This window comes from Cydia splendana, chromosome 7 (assembly GCF_910591565.1).
Source record: "Cydia splendana chromosome 7, ilCydSple1.2, whole genome shotgun sequence".
NCBI classification, from domain to species: domain Eukaryota; kingdom Metazoa; phylum Arthropoda; class Insecta; order Lepidoptera; family Tortricidae; genus Cydia; species Cydia splendana.
Genome location: NC_085966.1, coordinates 15,268,808 through 15,288,924, shown reverse-complemented (window position 1 = coordinate 15,288,924; position 20,117 = coordinate 15,268,808). Strand labels below are relative to the sequence as shown.

The 20,117-nt window shown below is 37.4% G+C and overlaps 1 protein-coding gene across 1 annotated transcript; it reads right to left on the bottom strand.

The window, feature by feature from the left end:
- Positions 1–1,461: 1,461 nt before the first annotated feature.
- LOC134792518 (peptidoglycan recognition protein-like) lies at positions 1,462–19,359 on the bottom strand. Its single transcript, XM_063763790.1, has 4 exons — positions 19,238–19,359; positions 14,152–14,350; positions 11,260–11,378; positions 1,462–1,669 (listed from the first exon to the last, which is right to left on the bottom strand). The coding sequence occupies exons 1-4, from the start codon at positions 19,296–19,298 to the stop codon at positions 1,467–1,469; spliced, it is 582 nt and encodes a 193-aa protein (XP_063619860.1). The 5' UTR covers positions 19,299–19,359; the 3' UTR covers positions 1,462–1,466.
- Between the last annotated feature and the right edge of the window lie 758 nt (positions 19,360–20,117).

The following is a 20,117-nucleotide window of genomic DNA, read 5'->3' as shown; positions in this document are numbered from 1 at the left end:
GACAAATCTTGCAAACCTCGATCTCTTTTTGTGTACGGGTGAGTCACAAGTGTCACAACACGCACACTAACACATTTTCGTCGACGAATTTTATTGTATTCTGAGAGATGAGAAGTCGGATTTGTCGCTCGACTGATCCGCAATTTGTACTGGGCGAGTAAAATCGATAAATCCAACAATTACATGAGACTAAAATATAATAATTGTGTTTAAATGTAATTAAACGTATGATATTAAAAAAATATATTACATGTGAAATGTAACACCTTCTTTTTGTAAATTTGATGTCCCCAACTTCTTTTAACAACAAAAAACCGAGCAATTAGGCATTTTTTCTGCTGCTGTGTTCACGCGCGCGTTTGGATTCGGTCTAGTGTAAAATCAGAGCGCAACTAGTTTTATTACCCGCGCTAGATCAGTTGATCTTGTACCTGGGCTGGGCAGAGGGGAAATAGTGCGAATGCCGCCTCCCTTCCGTGTTGCTCGAAGGTATTTGTTGTTTTGGTTCGGACTAAAACCGTTTTTTCAAAAAAAAACTTGTTTTTCTAAGCATATTGTTTTTTGCACAACACTGAGACACTTTCAAGCTAAGTAAACCAATACTTTTACTTAACTCTGCGATCATATTGAATAATGCGCCTACTTATTACTATTAGCAATTGTTGGTGAAAACTTTCCTCGGGACGAATTAAACGATACTTAATCAGTAGATTTGTTTCGTATGTAGGAGTCAAGGATTGATGGACAATGTAGGTAAAAGTACATTTAGTAATTAAGACCCTAGATTTAATTACTAAACGCCCTAGCACAGGTGTGTTAAATGCCATGAAAACTTCTGGTTTCAGAGAGATTAATGGAAGTTTCACTTTTGGAATGTTCTCCTCAGGATATTGTTAGAAATTTGTGATATCGTTACGAGCGACTTCATTTGTCAAGCGCGAGTTCAAGTATGTAATCGCACGGGAAAACGAAAGTCATGCTAAGCGTTCTAATGATCATTTTCACTTTTGTCATTTGGGACACACTCCATCAATGCATCGGATCAGTAGAGTTAGATCAAGCTAAGTTGCCAGCGATTTTGATAGCCCAGACTGTGCAAGTGTTATTATAAACGTCAAACTTCTATGAAATTATGGCGTTTAAATAACACTTGCATAGTTCTGGGCTGTAAAAACCGCTCCCAACATGGCTTGGTCTAACTCTAGGTTGGGACATGAACATTATTACACTTTTCTACACTTTATAAAACAAAGTCCCCCGCCGCGTCTGTCTGTATGTAGGTATGTATGTTCACAATAAACTCAAAAACTACCGCACGGATTCTCATGCGGTTTCCACCTATCAATAGTGTGATTCTTGAGGAAGGTTAAAAAGTGTAACTTGTTAAGGTTTTCTGTAACCCGTGTGAAGCCGGGGCGGGTCACTAGTTGTATTAAAATAAAAGTACATTTTCGTGGTCAATTTGTTCAGTTATTTTTAATTCCCTCCAAATTGTCGGTCCAGTCAGGCCAGCTGCGTATTTCCTGGTACAGCTTGCGGCCCGGGCTCTCCGTGGCGATGAGTTGCCGGGCGCCTACTAGTTTGTAGTCGCTCTTCAGGTGCCCTTTGGTCACTCCGCACTTGATTAACGCCTTGGCGGCCGCCAGCGCTTGAGGAGTTGGCTTGTCATCTAGAAGTAAAGAATCTAGAAGTTAAACGGTTCATTCTGAAATTAGTTAATGGCACCCTACCATCCGGCGCCGAGCTAGCTTCCATTTTTACTTTTAAATATGTGTAGGTATATTAGTTGTAAGAGTTTAGTTTTAATTTTAATGTTTAGTTTGTTGTTGTACATTTATATCCTAAAAATAACTGCTATCTACGTTTCTCTATTAATCTTCTGGTGCTTTATTTCTTGCATGGTGTTAATTGATTGATTATTGAGTCTACAAACAGCAACACTCCTAACTGTACATCGGTGGACCTTATTACAAAAGGCCTAAGGTCCACCGATGTACAATTAACAGTGGGGGCGATGGTACGAGTATACGTAAATGCATTAAGGAATTGACGAATGAGTATAAATTCAATATAAATACGTTTTTATTTAGTAATGACTAATGATGTTTAAACATTACTTATTTGACGTTATCATATTAAATATCGTTTATTTGTTACTTAAGGTCAAGTATGTTAAACCACATTTTTTTTGGTTTTAATCATAGAAGTACGGAGCAGATGAGGTACGGAATCCTAAAACCCAGCAAAGGAAATGTTACTTTACTAATTTTTAAAGTTATTACAATTTCATTAAAACGGAGTGAAGATATATAATGCACATTAGACCTTAGGAATGAACACAGTCATGTTAATTGTGTCCATATTTGAGCAATTATTTTAAGAGGAAACCCTATTACTGCAGACATTGGATTCTATAGGGCAGAATTTATTAACAAGTAGGGAGTTTCTATATGGATAAATTAAACTATCGATACTTTTCCCTAATACTAGGGATCGCCCTCAGTTTCGTTTGTTACTGTAGGTATATTATTTATTTGTAAGTATTATTTCGGGTTCGATGACAAAGTTTCTTCTTCTTCAGCGTGTGTTCGCCCACCGTTGGGCATACGCCTCTCCAATCTTTCTCCATTTTGAGCGGTTGTTAGTCTCTCTTATCCAGACTGGTCCCGCGGTCTCCTTTATGTCATCGGACCAACGGGCGGGTGGTCTGCCTAGCCGGGGTCTCCACTCTAAAACGCACTTGCTCCACCGCTCGTCGTGAAGTCGGCACATATGCCCTGCCCAGGCCCATTTTAGCCGAAGCCATTTTAGACAAAGTTTACACAAAACTTATTTTATGTGACCGCTGGGTAAAAAAAAATGCTATGGGCCACCGTTTACGAGTTATTTACGAAAAACAATGAAAAGGGATCTTAAAAGCCCCCCTACCCGTTAGCTTCACCCCCACCAAACGGTACTTTTAGTATATTGTTTAATACACTATTCCCTATTACCTACTATGCCAAAATACGCGACTACACGAACTGTTTCCCCCGATTGGCAATTTTTGGTTTTCGTTTGGTGTACTATTATTTTGATTCATGTGAATATTATGAATAAAAAAATTTTTTTACAAAAAAACTTGGAGCGATCGCTAGTACCTGAGCGAAGTATCGCTAATTGAGTTTATCGATTTAAGGACACCCTACCTGTCAATACATTCTGTCGAATTAATATTTTATACGGTCTCTTCGCGACAGTCTCTGGCACCCAACCTATTTACACACATAATTCATGTTTACCATGCATAATTCATTATCAAAATTATACATTTATTAAGTAGCACTTGTTACTAAGTATGCTACAACCAAAACATATAAGGTCAACGGACGCTTCTTTCCCAATGGGCACCTCGACACCATGTCACGCGCGAAATAGACTTTCATATTTATTTAATTTATTAAGTTAGCGCCACTTGCACCATCCCACTAACCCGGGGTTAAGCGGTTAAACCGTTAATTCAGTATCAAATTGTACTGGTAACCATGGTAACTCCAGGTTTAACCGGTTAACCCCAGGTTAATGGGATGGTACAAGTGGCGCTTAGTTTAGGTAGGTAGTTGGTTTTAAATCGAAAAACATTAGCATATTTTATTTTATGGTAGGTACCAGCCAGAAAATATTTTATTCAGGGGTCGAAATATGCACATCGCATTTCCTTATTGCGATGTGCACCCTAAAGAATCTTAATACACAGTATAAAATGTACGTTTCATCCATGTTTACGAATCATGCTTGCCCGAATAGTATCCACCATAAAGCAAAAGTTATTCTTCTTTATACCCTTATAAAATAATATTAGGAAATGGTAAGGAAATCGAAATATATCTAAAAAACAAAGGCACAAAAAAATAAAATAAAATTATACACATATAGGTAAATAATCAACAATGAAACTAAGAAAAACAATAATTCTATTATTGGAATCTATTTTAATCCCCTCAAACAATAGAAAATCCGAGAATGTTTAATTAGGACCAGAGGACCGCTTATAATACAGACCCAATTTCCTGTGGATGTGGATTTATCATATTTATTGAAACCTTTCGAGTACCGAACTATAAACGCACAAATATGTACCGATTAATTTTGAACAAAGCAGAGCATTAATCATAAAATTCAATTTTGAAACAAACTTGTACTTGCGACTTTCTGGGATACTGGCCCTACTCTTCTAACCAACTGAGTTAGCACAGCTACTGATGTGCCGACGAGAAGTTTCCTGAATTGTGAAATTTTCACATGGAAAATTAGCGGAAACTTCTAATATTATTGTATGGGAATCGAAATTTTCCATTTCCAAAATGAAAGTTTTCTTTGTTTCCTGTGAATTTTTTCTAGCTTTCTGGGAATTTTCCATAATTTGCTCATCTGTAAGCACAGCTTCTGAATCTCCTTTCATTTCATGTTCATAAAATGGTTTACAAGCCCTTGTCCGGATGAACTTTAAAAATACAAGCGATTAACGAAAGACCAATTCACTAATTTGTTTTATAATAATTAATAATGAATCCTAACCCCTTTATTCACAAACACGCCAAAAGCCTCAATTAGCTAATAATCGTTTGTCTTAATCAGTCTTTTTGTATTATGTATTAGTAAGAAAGGAACAAACATTTTCTGCCTAAAATCTTATAAACTGTATTAATTAATTTAAAGCGTTAATTTATAATTGTCTGATGTTAATGTTTTTCGAATCATTGTGCCCAGCCAGACAATATTAATTTGATTATTCACATTAATTTCTACGTTTTCAGGCTATTGTGAAAGAGTTAACGATCAATACGCGTCCCAATACAATGTTACTCTTATCGTAGGCGAACATTCGCCTCACCGCTTCAATCTCGTACCATTGACCGGGGTGACTTTCAAATGCAGGGGCGACTTTAAAATTATAGTTTTTAAGCCATAATATATATTTATGCGAGATTTTTTACAGTAGGTGAATATGAATATATAGTAATCTAACTAGTTACAGGAACATTTTCAGTAAATAATGAATAATGGCAATTCTATGGCAGTTTTAAATCTATCAAAGTAACCCCAAATTTTCCAAAGTCACCCCGGTCTACGGTACCAGGACTCCGTTTCATATTTTAATTTCTTGTTACGGAATGGTTATGGATATGATCCGTCAGCTATTAATAGTGACAGGAATAAAATGTAATAATCTGAATCGGGCTTTAGTGCGATCTACCTAGGGTTGAAAATTCTCGAAAAAATCAAATCGTTTTTTTTCCAGGACGTTTTGAAATTTTAGTTTTTTCCGTATTTTTCAGTTTTATTGGGAAAGAAACGAAACTGTTTTAAACTATAACGACAGCGTCAAAGTCAATAGACATTTTCACAAACGATCGCCAGCCAGCATTTAGATAACAAAACACACGACTAAGCAGGTGTAGCTCTATGGATTAAAAATATAAATGGAAAATGGCGTTTTTTTTCGTTTATTTCCGTTTTTTTTGTATTTTTCGGAATCTATACATATAATAAAGCTGAAGACGGTCGAAAGTCTGTACATAAAAGATATTTGAAAAAAAGTTGGCTGGGGATACTTAGAATCGATAACAGAACACGTTCCAAAAGTTTTTAGAATTTTTGTCTGTTTGTCTGTTTATCTGTTTATCTGTTTGTCTGTTTATTTGAACGCGCATCATGTGAAAACGGCTGAACGGATTTTGATGAAAACTTTACTAATCTGTCGAGAAAATCCCCGGCCAGGTTATAGGCTATAAAAATTCAACCCCTAAAGGGGGGGTAGCCACAACACTCGATTGACTTAAGTTTGCCCCTGAATCTTATGGCGCTACTTAGGAAGGAGGGGCAAACTTTTTTCAAATATGTGCTACCACTATTGAGTACCCTGGTAAACTAACAGATGGAGCTGATTTTAATACGTTGTGACATGAATAAGCCACCGAGGAAAGATTTTGCCAAATTAACTCTAAGTTTAGAAGACACGGATATCAACAAAAATAATTGAATAATTATGTTGATTTAATAAATTAATAATATATCGAAAAATGTTCACGCTCGCTTCGCTCGCGTTTTAATAACTTTCTAAGATAAGCACTACTCTGTTGCAACGTTGCTGCTGCAGCACTGTCAATTTTCGTGATAAAATGATGTGACTGACTTCCATACTAAAAGTAAACATGTACAACTGTCTAACTGTCTATCAAATTGGGTTTTTATATCGAAAAATTTTCGCGCTCGCTTCGCTCGCGTTTTCTATTACTTTCTAAGATATGGCGACTGCAGCAGCATTACTCTATTGCAACGTTACTGCTGTAGCACTGTCAATTTTCGTGATAAAATGATGTGACTGATTTCCATACTACAAGTAACAATGTACAACTGTCTATCAAATTGCGTTTTTATATCGAAAAATTTTCGCGCTCGCTTCGCTCACTTTTTCAATAACTTTCTAATATATAGCGACTGCAGCAGCATTACTCTGTTGCAACGTTACTGCTGCAGCACTGTCAATTTACGTGAAAAAATGATGTGACTAATTTCGATACTAAAAGTAAAAATGTACAACTGTCTATCAAATTGCGTTTTTATATCGAAAAATGTTCGCGCTCGCTTCGCTCGCGTTTCTATAACTTTCTAAGATATGGCGACTGCAGCAGCATTACTCTGTTGCAACGTTGCTGCTGTATAGGGAATGCAAATCGGTTATTTTCGGTTATTTTTTGTATGGAAATTATCGGTTATTAACCGAAACCGCGGTTATTTCCATACAAAAAATAACCGATTTGCATTCCCTACTGCTGTAGCACTGTCAATTTTCGTGATATAATGATGTGACTGATTTCCATACTAAAAGTAAAAATGTACAACTGTCTATCAAATTGCGTTTTTATATCGAAAAAATTTCGCGCTCGCTTCGCTCGCGTTTTCCATCACTTTCTAAGATATGGCGACTGCAGCAGCATTACTCTGTTGCAACTTTACTGCTGTAGCACTGTCAATTTTCGTGATATACCTAATGATGTGACTGATTTCCATACTAAAAGTAAAAATGTACAACTCTCTATCAAATTGCCTATTTATACCGAAAAAATTTCGCGCTCGCGTTTTCGATCACTTTCTAAGATATGGCGACTGCAGCAGCATTACTCTGTTGCAACGTTACTGCTGTAGCACCGTCAATTTTCGTGATATAATGATGTGACTGATTTCCATACTAAAAGTAAAAATGTACAACTGTCTATCAAATTGCGTTTTTATATCGAAAAATTTTCGCACTAGCTTCGCTCGCGTTTTTAATCACTTTCTAATATATGGCGACTGCAGCAGCATTACTCTGTTGCAACGTTACTGCTGCAGCACTGTCAATTTCCGGATAAAATGATGTGACTGATTTCCATACTAAAAGTAAAAATGTACAACTCTGTCTATCAAATTGCGTTTTTATATCGAAAAATTTTCGCGCTCGCTTCGCTCGCGTTTTATATCACTTTCTAAGCTATGGCGACTGCAGCAGTATTACTCTGTTGCAACGTTATTGCTGAGGCACTGTTAATTTTCGTGATAAAATTATGTGACTGATTTTCATACTAAAAGTAAAAATGTACAACTGTCTATAAAATTGCGTTTTTATATCGAAAAATTTTCGCGCTCGCTTCGCTCGCGTTTTCAATCACATTCTAAGATGTGATAAAGGTGACATTCGGGTGGCGACTGCAGCAGCATTGGATACTCTGTTGCAACGTTACTGCTGCGACACTGTCAATTGTCGTGATAAAATGATGTGATTAATTTCCATTCTCAGCTGTAATGCGGCAATGAACGTCACTCAATTTACCAAAAAAATTCAATGTAATCTTGATGACCCTAGGGAGAGGGGGCACCATGGTCTAGAAATGCTTAGGGCATCAAAATATCTTAATCCAGCACTGGTCGTTTGCGGAGTCAAATGATTTGGGACTCGCATTTTATACGCATTACCATGCATTCCCGAAAACAATCGAATCATTCCCGAAAGTCTCGCAACGCATTGAGGTTACAAGGGGCACGTGTCTTCCTCAGGAGTCTGAAGAAGACCACGGTGAGTGGCGGTCTAGCCACAGGCAGGCCGCTTCGCTTTCGCTCGCGCGCGTATACCTTAAGGCTTACTGTATCGTCCGATATACACCTACTACCTACTCTGTCGTTTAAATCACGTGTAAAATTTGAATAAGGGCGAAAAAACTATTGACTTTGGAGTGTAGTTTTATTTAGTGGTACCTAATTGTAAAATATTTTATCTGGACTACAGTCCTCTAGCATATCCATCTGTCAACTTTACCTACTTCAAGTTCCGCCTCCAGGGGAGAGGGAGAGAAATTAGGATTAGAAATTAGCCGCTTACTGACAGACCGAATTCCACGCGGGCGGAGCCGCGGGCACAGCTAGTAATATATAAACTAAGAGACATTGTTTTTTTTCGAATAAAACTTAAAAAAACATGGCTTTTAGAAAAAAACGGAAATTTTTCGGGTTTTTTCAACCCTAGATCTACCAAGTGTGAAGTACGTACGCATGTAGTGACTACGGGGCACAGTTACCACTTACCAGGTAATTTACATGGGCAAATGCTCGGGAAACGATCAGAATAATCCCGCAGTAATGAATTCTTTGTATTAACCTATTCAAATATCTTAATCGGCTTAGCACTTCAATGGACTGGTTTTAGTCCGAAATGGTTTTAGTTCATTTATTGGAACTATTCAATAAAATAATGTATATTCATTGCGCGCCAGATTTTTTATTTTTATGAACTATGACCGAGGAGAGAAGAGGAAGAGGCATTTTCACAATACTAGCAGTGTTAGTAAAATTTTATAAAGTCCAACAAGTTTTTGTATAGGTATTCGTATCATCATCTTATTTAGAAAATCATTAAGTAATCGGTTTTTGTAACGAGTAAAGGGAAAATGTATTCGGCGAATGTGTGTGTGTGTTCATATGTATTGTATTCGCGATTTCGCGGTGTAGTACTGCTATACTGTACTACAGAAACTTGCTGATGTGATAATATTCTCTCCAGTTTCTAATCAGATATAACTATGAGTATTTTGTACATGCTTTGTAAATACACTTCCATCATAAATTAACTTTATACATAAATATACCCGAATGAGTGATAAAGTAATCAGTCAGTATGACCTACGAGAACTCCATTAACATTAATCATTTTGCATACGTTGTGGTGGCCTAAACACAAAACGTTTGAAACCATATCACCATAGATAATAACTATATATCTAATCTATCATTACGCACAGTTATAAAGTAAGTTAGGGGTCAATGTATAATGGAACGAGGTCACATCACAGTCGAGTTCAAATTTTATTGTTAATTGAAAAGCCGTACAGAGTCGCGATGAACTCTTATGATGTTGATCTATGGGAATGGAATGTGAGATACCTCTTAGCTAAGCGAAATGAAGATGTATCATTAACATTATGTAGGAATCTATTCTGATAAACAAAGATCGTGTAAAATATTATTGTTATTACTATTACTTTACACGTGTTGAAATAGCGTTTAAACTTTTTTGATTGCTATTTAGATCCGCAAGGCGCCTCTAATTTTTTCATCCTATGTGTCAAGCTAAAGATCGAACGCCATGACCTACTTCTGTAACACTGCATAACACCTTGTATGTGGTAATAAGTACAACATTTTTGAGACATCGATTTGTTTTGATTTTTTATACGGCCAATCGTCTTTTTCACTATCCTACCACACCTTATTTTGATAATATAAACGTTTCTCTTCGTATCTGGAGCATTGCTTTATATGCGTGTGAGACGTGGACACTGACACAACGGGACAGAGAGCGATTGGAGGCCTTTGAAATGTGGTGTTGGCGGAGGATGCTAATGATTAGCTGGACAGAAAGGAAGACGAACGAAGAGGTCCTGAGCATGGCGGGAGAGAAGAGATGCCTGTTAGACACAATAGCTAACAGAAGGGGCAAGATGGTTGGCCACCTGATACGGCACGACAGATTCTTTTTAAACATCCTGGAGGGCAAGATTGAAGGGAAAAGACGCAGAGGAAGGCCCAGGCTCACATATCTCAGCCAAATAAAAGATAGAGTTTCTGTCGTGTCGTACGAGGGAGTTAAAAGGCTGGCCCAGCAAAAAGAAGAGTGGCGATTACTCCACCGACAAGAGCATACCTAGCTCTTAAATACTGATGATGATGAAACGTTTCTCATCTGACCATTTTGTTTTTGCATCGAAAAGAAGCCCGGGGTCTGCTTGGCAACGTGATCCTCAATTTTTATAATGTAATATAAAATATAAGTAAATGATACTTCGTACAACATATATTATGTATGTTTCGAACGTCAAACATAACGGACCAAACCACGCATCAAAAGCATCTATCGTGTACGAAATCGTCATTAATAAATAGAGAATTACTTAATAAAACGGGATATATCTTTATTATGTAGAACATAGACTGTTACAGATAGGCACTTTTGAATGCGAACTCTAGAGATATATATCAATTTAGAAAAATTAAGCTTGGGCTTAGTGATAGGAGCTGCGATCCACGCTCCGGGTCATATCTGGTACAGGAGATTTCATTGGCTATATGTACAGCGTGGAAATGCTGCTAGTGTATTGGGAACCTTTAGACCAGATGGGACTCAAGGTGGTCCTTTTTAAATGACCGTGTTTTTGAATAACCCACATAAGGGAAAATGACGAAGCCTGTTGCGGATAGCTTTATTGTTTGTGTGTAATTACGCCTGTTGCTGATTTATGGCTGTACCCTCCTGACGTCAATTATGATACTTACTATATTAACGTTTGATCTGTTTTTTGTCAAATAATTGGCGCGTTGTTTCATGTTGGCACCCATGAACTATTTGAAGATATACTTACTTACTTACTCCGTTGGCTCAGCGACCCAAAATGAGACTTGGCCTCCGACACAACACAGCGCCACTTTTCTCGGTCCTGTGTGACCTCTCGCCAATTGTTGACTCGAAGTTCGCGTGCAAGATCTGCCTCCACCATGTCGCACCAGCGATATCTGGGTCGTCTGATAGGACGTCTTCCTGCTGGGCGGCCCAGGTATGCTCTTTTCACGTTCCGATCTTCATCCATTCTCTTTATGGTTGCCCAACCAACGGAGTCTGTCCCATGATGTTAGGTTCAGCCACTAGGTCTTCGATTATTTGAAGATATAATGTTCATAAACGTAACTTACTGTTAAAGTTGCCTATAAAAGATATTCCTATGGACTTCCTATTGTAGCCGTAGGTGTGGGCACCCACGTGGATCCAGCCGGGACCTTCGTACACTTTTCCGTTTCCACCAATCAGGAATCTGAAATAATTCACATTTGAGACCCAGTTGCTGCTAGCGTAAAATGATGAAGATACTTACATAATTCAGTCTCAATATTCTGAAGCCGTCTCGAATTCATACAAAATACGTTATTTTATTTAATAATTGCACCTCTATAACTGAAATAACCTACGTTCTCTCCTCTATAAGGGGTACCCTCTGTAAATGAGAGATATTTATTTATACCTGGCTATCTGAGACAGACACTGGGTAAGTGGGATACCTCTTTAAGTGAGACAAATTTGCAGGACCCTTGAAGTCCCAGTTATCCAGGTTTCACTGTATTAGAATTCAAACGAATCCCTACTTCCCTACTATTTATAACTGCGAAAGTAACTTTGACTCTACATGTTTTGTTACCTCTTCACGCTAAAACCGCTGAACCGATTTAGATAAATTTTGGTATGGAGATACGGTTTCAGGCCCGGGATTTTACGGGAAACTTACACAGACTAATTCGTAGGCAGAAGTTAGTTTAATAATAAATACATATACCATGACATATTTATACCTATATATAAGAGTTGAAATAAATAACAAATACATATCACACATGCAATCATGCATAATATAATTACAGGTCCTAAATATAACTTTTTTGTGTTTGAGATATGGCGTTTACTCGTGTCGGAGGCCAAGACTCATTTTGGGTCGCTGCGCCATTAAGTAGTAGTGTTTGAGATATCACTCTTTCACTCATACATAGGCTCCTCTACCCTTACGCCCCGTCTAGACACAGTGTTGTCAACGGCTGTTAGTTATTGGTTTCAGTGGGCATCTAAATAAAGTAGCAGTGAAAGCTTGGCTTTTTTTAAATGAATATTGATTCCACATCGAAGTTTCAGTTCTCCCATCCCGCAATGTGCACAACTCAATTTACTGCGATTTTCAAGCATTTTATAAATGTCCTTGTATTGTAATTTTGTGAAGCGCATAATATCTTTTCTGAAGAATCTGAAGATAGATTTTTTATATAAATCGTTTTCCTTTTATCACTTTAACCTTTACTCCGCCATATCTCTTATTGTTATTTTCGTTGAATTGTATTGATTTTATTATAAAATAATATAAAAAAAAAAAAACATAGAATAAATCTGTCCTAGTCTTCCAATTGCCCTACATTGTTAAGGCATGCAATCAAAACTTTCATGAGTAAAAAAGTTCTTTATTATGTAATTAGCCGGTCCAATAATTATACAACTATAAATACAGAAATCATGTAAAGTTATAAAATGTATATGGGTGTTTGAAATGGAAAAGTTACCTAATAATTAGTAGAATCGATCCCTTTGTTAGTAGTTTGTAAGAACTTATAAAACTCAAACCTATAGTTTCCGTTCATAAACTATTGTTTTGAACTTATTAGTACATATTAATAATTAAATGAAAGGTAACCAACCTTATTCTAGGCTGATGTTCCATAATATATATATATATGTCGGACCCTGACACCAGAAAGACTTATTGCAGCGTTATAGTTTATTATTTTAGACGCCTGTATAAAATCGATTAGCAATGTTGAGCTACATATTATTTGGTTGTAACAAAATAAATAAAGTTGTGTAGAGAGTAACTCCGTCTATTGCCGCATTGTTGAAATAAAGTTGCGTAGAGAGTAACGCCATCTATTGGCGTGTTGTTGAACTAAGATGACAGGTAGAATGCTTTGGAACGTCGAGAGGTTTCTCTCGAGTGAGCGTAGGCATGAGTTGGCGTTTTTGTCGGTATGTTGGTAGACTGGTCGAGCAGGTTTGCCAAATTGACTGAGGCGGGAGCGGAGAGGCTCCGCCGCTGGTAGTTCTTCTTGATCGGACCGCGCTAGAGATCGGACGTACTCGTTAGCCAACCTCGTGCCTAACTCGCTACGTTCCTGAAGGTTTATACCTGAAGGATTATTCTGATAACTTATAGAATCCCGTGTTCTTTAACCATTTAGCTAAGTGTTTTATTTCAAGTGTTATTTTGATTTCTTATGTTTCATTAGAAGCTTACTTTTGTGAAATAAAGAAATGATGTGTTATGTGTTGTTTTAACTTGTTTTGAAAAGATTTGTCCCTCTGAGTTTGTTGCCGGTCCCATATAGGGCTAAATCTTCTCATGTTAGAGGCGTAGGGTTGGAGCAGCCTAGTTTGACTTGAATAAAGATTTAAACGGTTTCTTTTTACTTTCATATCGCTCCCTTGAGTTAAAAATAGCAATTGGTTCTTTTAAACATTTAGTACTGAAGTATAGTACGCACTAGTATGGTTAACGAGTCCTAATGTTTATTTCATGCACTGGTAGCAATGGTAGCATACTGGTTTAGCTGTGAAGTAATACATTATCGTGCTGCCCCCACGCGCCCACCGCCTTTGAGACCATCGGTACTTGACATATATATCTCCATTTCAATAGGTCATTTAAATCATTACGATTACAAAAACGTTCATAATATGTGGGAAATCACTATCACTAACACCTTATAAAAGAAAGTCCCCCGCCGCGTCTGTCTGTTTGTGTGTTTGTATGTTTGTTCGCGATAAACTCAAAAACTACTGAACGAATTCACCTATCAATTGAGTGATTCTTGAGAAAGGTTTAAGTGTATAATTTGTTAACCCGTGCGAAGCCAGGGTGGGTCGCTAGTAAACGTATAAAATTAAACATGCTCCATCCTAGACTGCATCAGCACTTACTATCAACTGAGATTGTGGTCAAATGCTTACCTGTGTAAAAAAATACATAACACAGCAAGTTCTTCGGTTTTACTTACGAAGGCCCCAAGTCCCAGTAGTTAAGCTGGTCCAAGAAGTACGTCTGCAGGGTCCGGACCTGCTCCGCGCAGGCCTTGTCCGTGCTGCACGTGGGGCTCACCGTGTGCATGATGATAACCAGGCCGACCGGCCGCGGCAGGTACTCGACTCGAGTCGGGCTTACACCGTCCCATTGCTCTCTTGTTACTACTCCGCAGTCTGAAAATACAGGCATTTTACATTTAAATCGGGGAAGTAACTGAGACTTCGGCTGATTGGATTTTTTTGATTGGAAACGGCGGGACTGTTGACTTTTTAACTGACTCAAGGTAAACTGACGTTTTCAATTTGTCGGCCATTATATTGTTACTTTTTCTCCATTAAAAAGTTTATTTAGAGATTAATATTCTATCTGATTTCTAAACAATCGTTTACAAGTTGTTGTAATAACGAAATTACAGGATTTATGTATACAGTCAGCAGCAGAAGTTGCTAACCGGGCGAGGTGTTCAAAGTGATCTTGACGCGACTTTGTTATTAAGAGAATAAGAGCGTGTCCAGGTAATTTTGAACACCTCGCCTGCTTAGCAACTTCTGCTGCTGACTGTACAAATAATAGTACTGTAGAAAAACAGAAAACTAAAATAAAGCTAACAAAAATCCTATTATATATATATAAAGTTAAAGTTAAATATAAATTAAAATTAAATAAATGAATACATTACATTTATCTAATTGGCGCCTCCGCCCTACATCGTACCCGGCTCAAAGGTCCTCATAATGCCTGAAGCATTGCCACAGTAGGCACTGGTCCCACCGCGAGCTAGTAAGCTATGTATGAGCTATCGGCTATAAACCCGAACAAAAGATAAGCACTCCCGTGTAAATAAAAGTGACACGGCGATATTTATAGTTACTCGCCCAGCTTTAAAAAAACCGAGCAAGTGCGAGTCGGACTCGCGCACGAAGGGTTCCGTACCGTAACGCAAAAAACGGCAAAAAAACACGGTCACCCATCCAAGTACTGACCCCGCCCGACGTTGCTTAACTTCGGTCAAAAATCACGTTTGTTGTATGGGAGCCCCACTTAAATCTTTATTTTATTCTGTTTTTAGTATTTGTTGTTATAGCGGCAACAGAAATACATCATCTGTGAAAATTTCAACTGTCTAGCTATCACGGTTCGTGAGATACAGCCTGGTGACAGACGGACGGACGGACGGACGGACGGACAGCGGAGTCTTAGTAATAGGGTCCCGTTTTACCCTTTGGGTACGGAACCCTAATAGTACTACCGTACAGAAAGGAAATTTCCTACAAAACCGAAGTTTGACAGCGTCAAATCATGCTGTCCCTTTCTAATATAACGCACTATACCTTTCGGCTATTTAAGGTTCGTGTTTTTTAGCCAGCGAAATGCTATACATGGAAGTATTCTGTCCGCTCAATTATGACCCAACGCAAACTACCCCGCGATAGGCGGTACTTACAAACTGCTCGATTGACAATCTCAGTACGACCGAGATGACAGTCAGTGACAAATGGCTAAATTGATTTATAAAAACAACGTTTTTTTGTAATTAAAAATATATTCATGTGTCGTGAAGTGGTGCAGAAGTTATTTTAGTTCATACCAAGAACAGTGGAATCACTTTTCACTTGTAGTAAACAGATAACTTCAGTAGAATTTGGAAAAAACATGACGATTTGTTTTCAATACTACTGTGCTAAGCTAAAACGTAACAACTGCATACGACTTTCATAACAACATACGACTTTTTAAATTGCGAGGATAATAGGGATGGTGTTATGCTAAATGAAGTAGACTATTTTATTAACTTGTGTTTGGTTTAGGTATTTTCTATATAATTATAAATGTAGTAACAAATTCCTTCTTACAGATTTGTATTTTCCTTTTTTATTTCATGAGATGGAGCTATAAAAAAACTACCTAGTTATTTCAAATTAATAATCAAATTTGGTATTGTCATTTTACATTACTTTCCAATCAGATTCCCACAAGATGCTATTCGCAGAGAACTATGAAAAAAGCTGTCCAATTAGAGAGACATGAAATTGAGTTGATGCCTGGCAAGATATCTAGAATATGTTCTATTCATGAGATATAACCCATGAGATAATCATACCCGGTCTCCTATATGTAGATACATTTTTCTTATCATGCTTTCACTGAATTAATTTAACAAATACACACATTATCTGAAAATCTTGATCATTTGAATCCACCCTCTACTGTCACATATATGTATTAGGTTCTCTCTCAAGCCATTTCCGTCAGTAGAAAAGAGCGGCAAACATATTAACTCACATTATAGATGGGTCTAACGCGAATTATATTCAATTACCTTGATTTACCGACGTAAATCAGTTTCGTTTCGTATAATGTGAATTAATATGTGTTCAAAACGCGAAAGTTTAAAATATTATAAGAGCGGCAAATTTAGAAAATGTAAGCTCGCGAACGGCTGTGGTCCTATACAAAATTTTAATTTTGCACCTTTTTCTACTGACAAACTTGTTTGACCGGCTATATACATATAAAATATTCTGAACTGAAAGTGGGGATTTATTGTGAGTCCGCCTGTTCAAATATTTTTGACCCGATTCGTGTACCCGTGTAAATTTTGCAGACTGTATAGCCAGTCCGATTTCTAAGATCAAGTTCGCCATACATTTACTATGGCGTACTTGATCTTAGAAAAACGGACAGACTATACCTAAACGTGAATTCGCACTGCCATACAGATTGATAATAAAATATACAAAATACTTATTATAGCGGAATACATTTATACAACAATGATATATTTACTTATGTTGAGTTAGTCTGTCATTTCATAACAACATTTTTACTAGTTATCTTTTAATCTGCATTAAATTATTATACGTGAATTATTTGACTGGTTCTTCAATGTATGGCATAAACCTATCCCTGTCCAAGTCATATTCTAATCAAATATGGACCGCGAACTCTCAGCGGCCAGTACGTACAGCAAGAAAGTTATTAGCGGATTAATGTCGCTGATTGGTAGTTATTGACATTATATGCATTTCATTTACACTTAGCTATGTACCACTAGTGTAATAAAGATGACTATTATTTCGTTTACCAGCTTTGATTACAGGCTCTGTAAACGCGTCGTCTTATTTGAGTGTAGGCGTAATTGTGTATGTGTGCTAATTTGGCCCGAGAATTTGAACGGTAATGTTCCTAAAGGCGGTATCCATGGTTATATATGATCGCAGTTTTTAGCATTAGAAAGAACTCCACAGAAGCAAGCGTGCAGTTTTTATCAGGCTTTTTAATTGTTAATAATTATTGAATTATCTAATGTAGCATGGTCAATACATATAATTTACTTCAAATTATTTGCCCACAGGAGAGAAAACTAGTGTGTTCGCGCGAACAGTACATTTTTCGCTCCTGTGGGCTATAGTTAACAGCTTGTGGGCATGTAAGCAATGATTTTATCATAGTTCTCTAAATAAAAGGAGGACCTTTTCATGTGGATAAGGGTTAAATAAGAAAATTAGCCTTTATAGCCCTTAACTCTCGTGTATGTCTACAGGAAAGACATAACACAGTGATCTGTTTGACCCATTACCGCTAAAAGTGCCGGATTTGGAACCACAAGCTTACTTCTGCGAAGTTCTTTCTAATGCTAAAAAAACGGACTATAGGGTTGTCAAAATTCAAGCTATTATTTTATCTGTGGTCGTGCACGCAAAGGGACGTCAAGTTGTGTCAACCCTAATAATTGCTCGGAGCAATGCTGAGCCGAACGGAGCCGAGTTTGTCCGAAGTCAGGAGTTTCGCACCCCTGGCATTGCCTGGCTGCACTGCAGTCTGCAATTTGAGAGCTGTTGAATCTGGTATGATCCAGTGCGTGGTCGTAACTCCTTTCCCGTAGACGCCGGCTTAGTTCACCAGTTGTGTATATTATTCAAATAAATATCATACCATATAAGCAGCATAAAAAATAAATCTAACGTAAATATTTCGAAGGATACCTACTAATACCAAAACAATTCGAGTTTTTATTATGTCTTTCGGCTCGATTCGGGAAATGAATTAGAGACTCACTAGATATGAAATAGTAAAGATATGTGACGTTCCACTGCAAAAGGTACCTTATGGCGGCTGGCGCCGCGATTCGGGAAATGAATTAGAGATTCACTAGATATTAAATAGTGAAGATATGTGACGTTCCACGGAAAAAGGTACCTTATGGTGGCTGGCGCTTACGTCAAATAGCGCCGCAATAATATTGGAGCGGCGTTAATAATAGCGTAAGCGCCAACCGCCATAAGGTACCTTTACCCGTGCGACGTCACATATCTTTACTATATCGTATCTAGTTAATCTCTAATTCATTTCCCGAATCGCGCCGTTTATTTGATACTGGAGCTACACCCTACACAAACACAAATATTAACAACGACACATAATATTATATATTTTTTGCATCATACTTATGAGTTATGAGACATTATTTTGGGAGCAAATATAACGCAAGCAGTAAATCTTAGTTCTTCGAGTCCATCTAGTCTAACCTTGCACCAACTTGAACGGAACAAAGTAAGGAAATACCATTATAAACGTTATATTTTCATAGAAATAGTTTCTCTCTCGTTTTCATGGTTCCGTAACAGTTCAAAGTGGTTTTCCAAAATCACATAACGATTGTTGTTAGGTTTGCGTGGTTGATCAGAAGAACTCTTGTCACATAGGCATGCATTATATTACTAGACACAGACACAGTTTAGTAGAACATGCTCCTTAAAAACCCTGCAAGGGTCCGTCACCAAAAAGTTTAAATCCAATGTGTTATTTATAATTATTTCTAAAAGAAGGGGTTATATGAGACAAATTACCACTTTTAATTAAGATTTAAGTACCTAATTAAGTTAATAGATAATTATAAGTACCTAGTTACTCGTAACGTATTTTCGTTAACAAATTGCCGATATGAAAATATTAAAAATAAAGTTATATGTTAGTTCTGTACACAACTATTATAATCTAGAGGCACTTAGATTTTGTACCTATAAAACGTCATATATCCTTAAAAATAATTTATATACCTGCTAGTACCAGGTCCCTTTGTAGTATCACAATCACAAACACACTCAGTATTCGAATCATGTTAAATATTTGCAAGAACCGGCTCGGTCGAGCGGCGCAGGAGCACTAATAAACTAAAACAACAATGTTCAGTCTCAGAGCGATAAACTTTAACATTATAATACAGGGTGACCCAAAAATACGTTGACAACGCTTTTTCTAATTATTTTATTAAGTTCTTACGTAACTGGTACAAAGTAAGTTAAAAATTAAAAGTACAGTCTTTTTATGCAACAAAAATTAATTTGTGAATAGAATCAGGCGTTACTTTGCGGAAATCCATAGTAATTAAAACCAAAATATTATTTTGCTAATCCGCGAAAAGATAACGTGCTAGTCAATCAGTGCTAACCCGTTATACTTACTTGCGTATTTTTACATGCAATTAATATTCCCACCCTCCCACCGCAAAAATAAATACGCAAATAAATATAACAAACCACCACCAAAAGAATAAACCTCGACACGTGTTTCGCCTCTCTACGAGGCATCCTCAGGAGTTGTTGACGGTCTGACGCCCGGCAACGGAATGACCTGTCCAGAATGGTCGGCCATATTTATACCTTGACCACTCCCCCTACCGTGCAAGTGTGAGTGAGATGGAAAAATTCGTAATAACGGCGATGACGCAACATTCAATTGTTCGTTAAGAATCATGCCCCTAATGTTGTACCTAATTATTTCCAGTTGTTCCAGAACACCCAAACGCAATCCCTTTTCGCAAACATGTAAAATATCAAAAGAATGATTCTCAGATAAAGTGTGACCTGTATCTAATAAGTGCTTTGCAAAATTGGACTTCTCTGGATGGTTATGTCTATATGACGCAACATGCTCTTT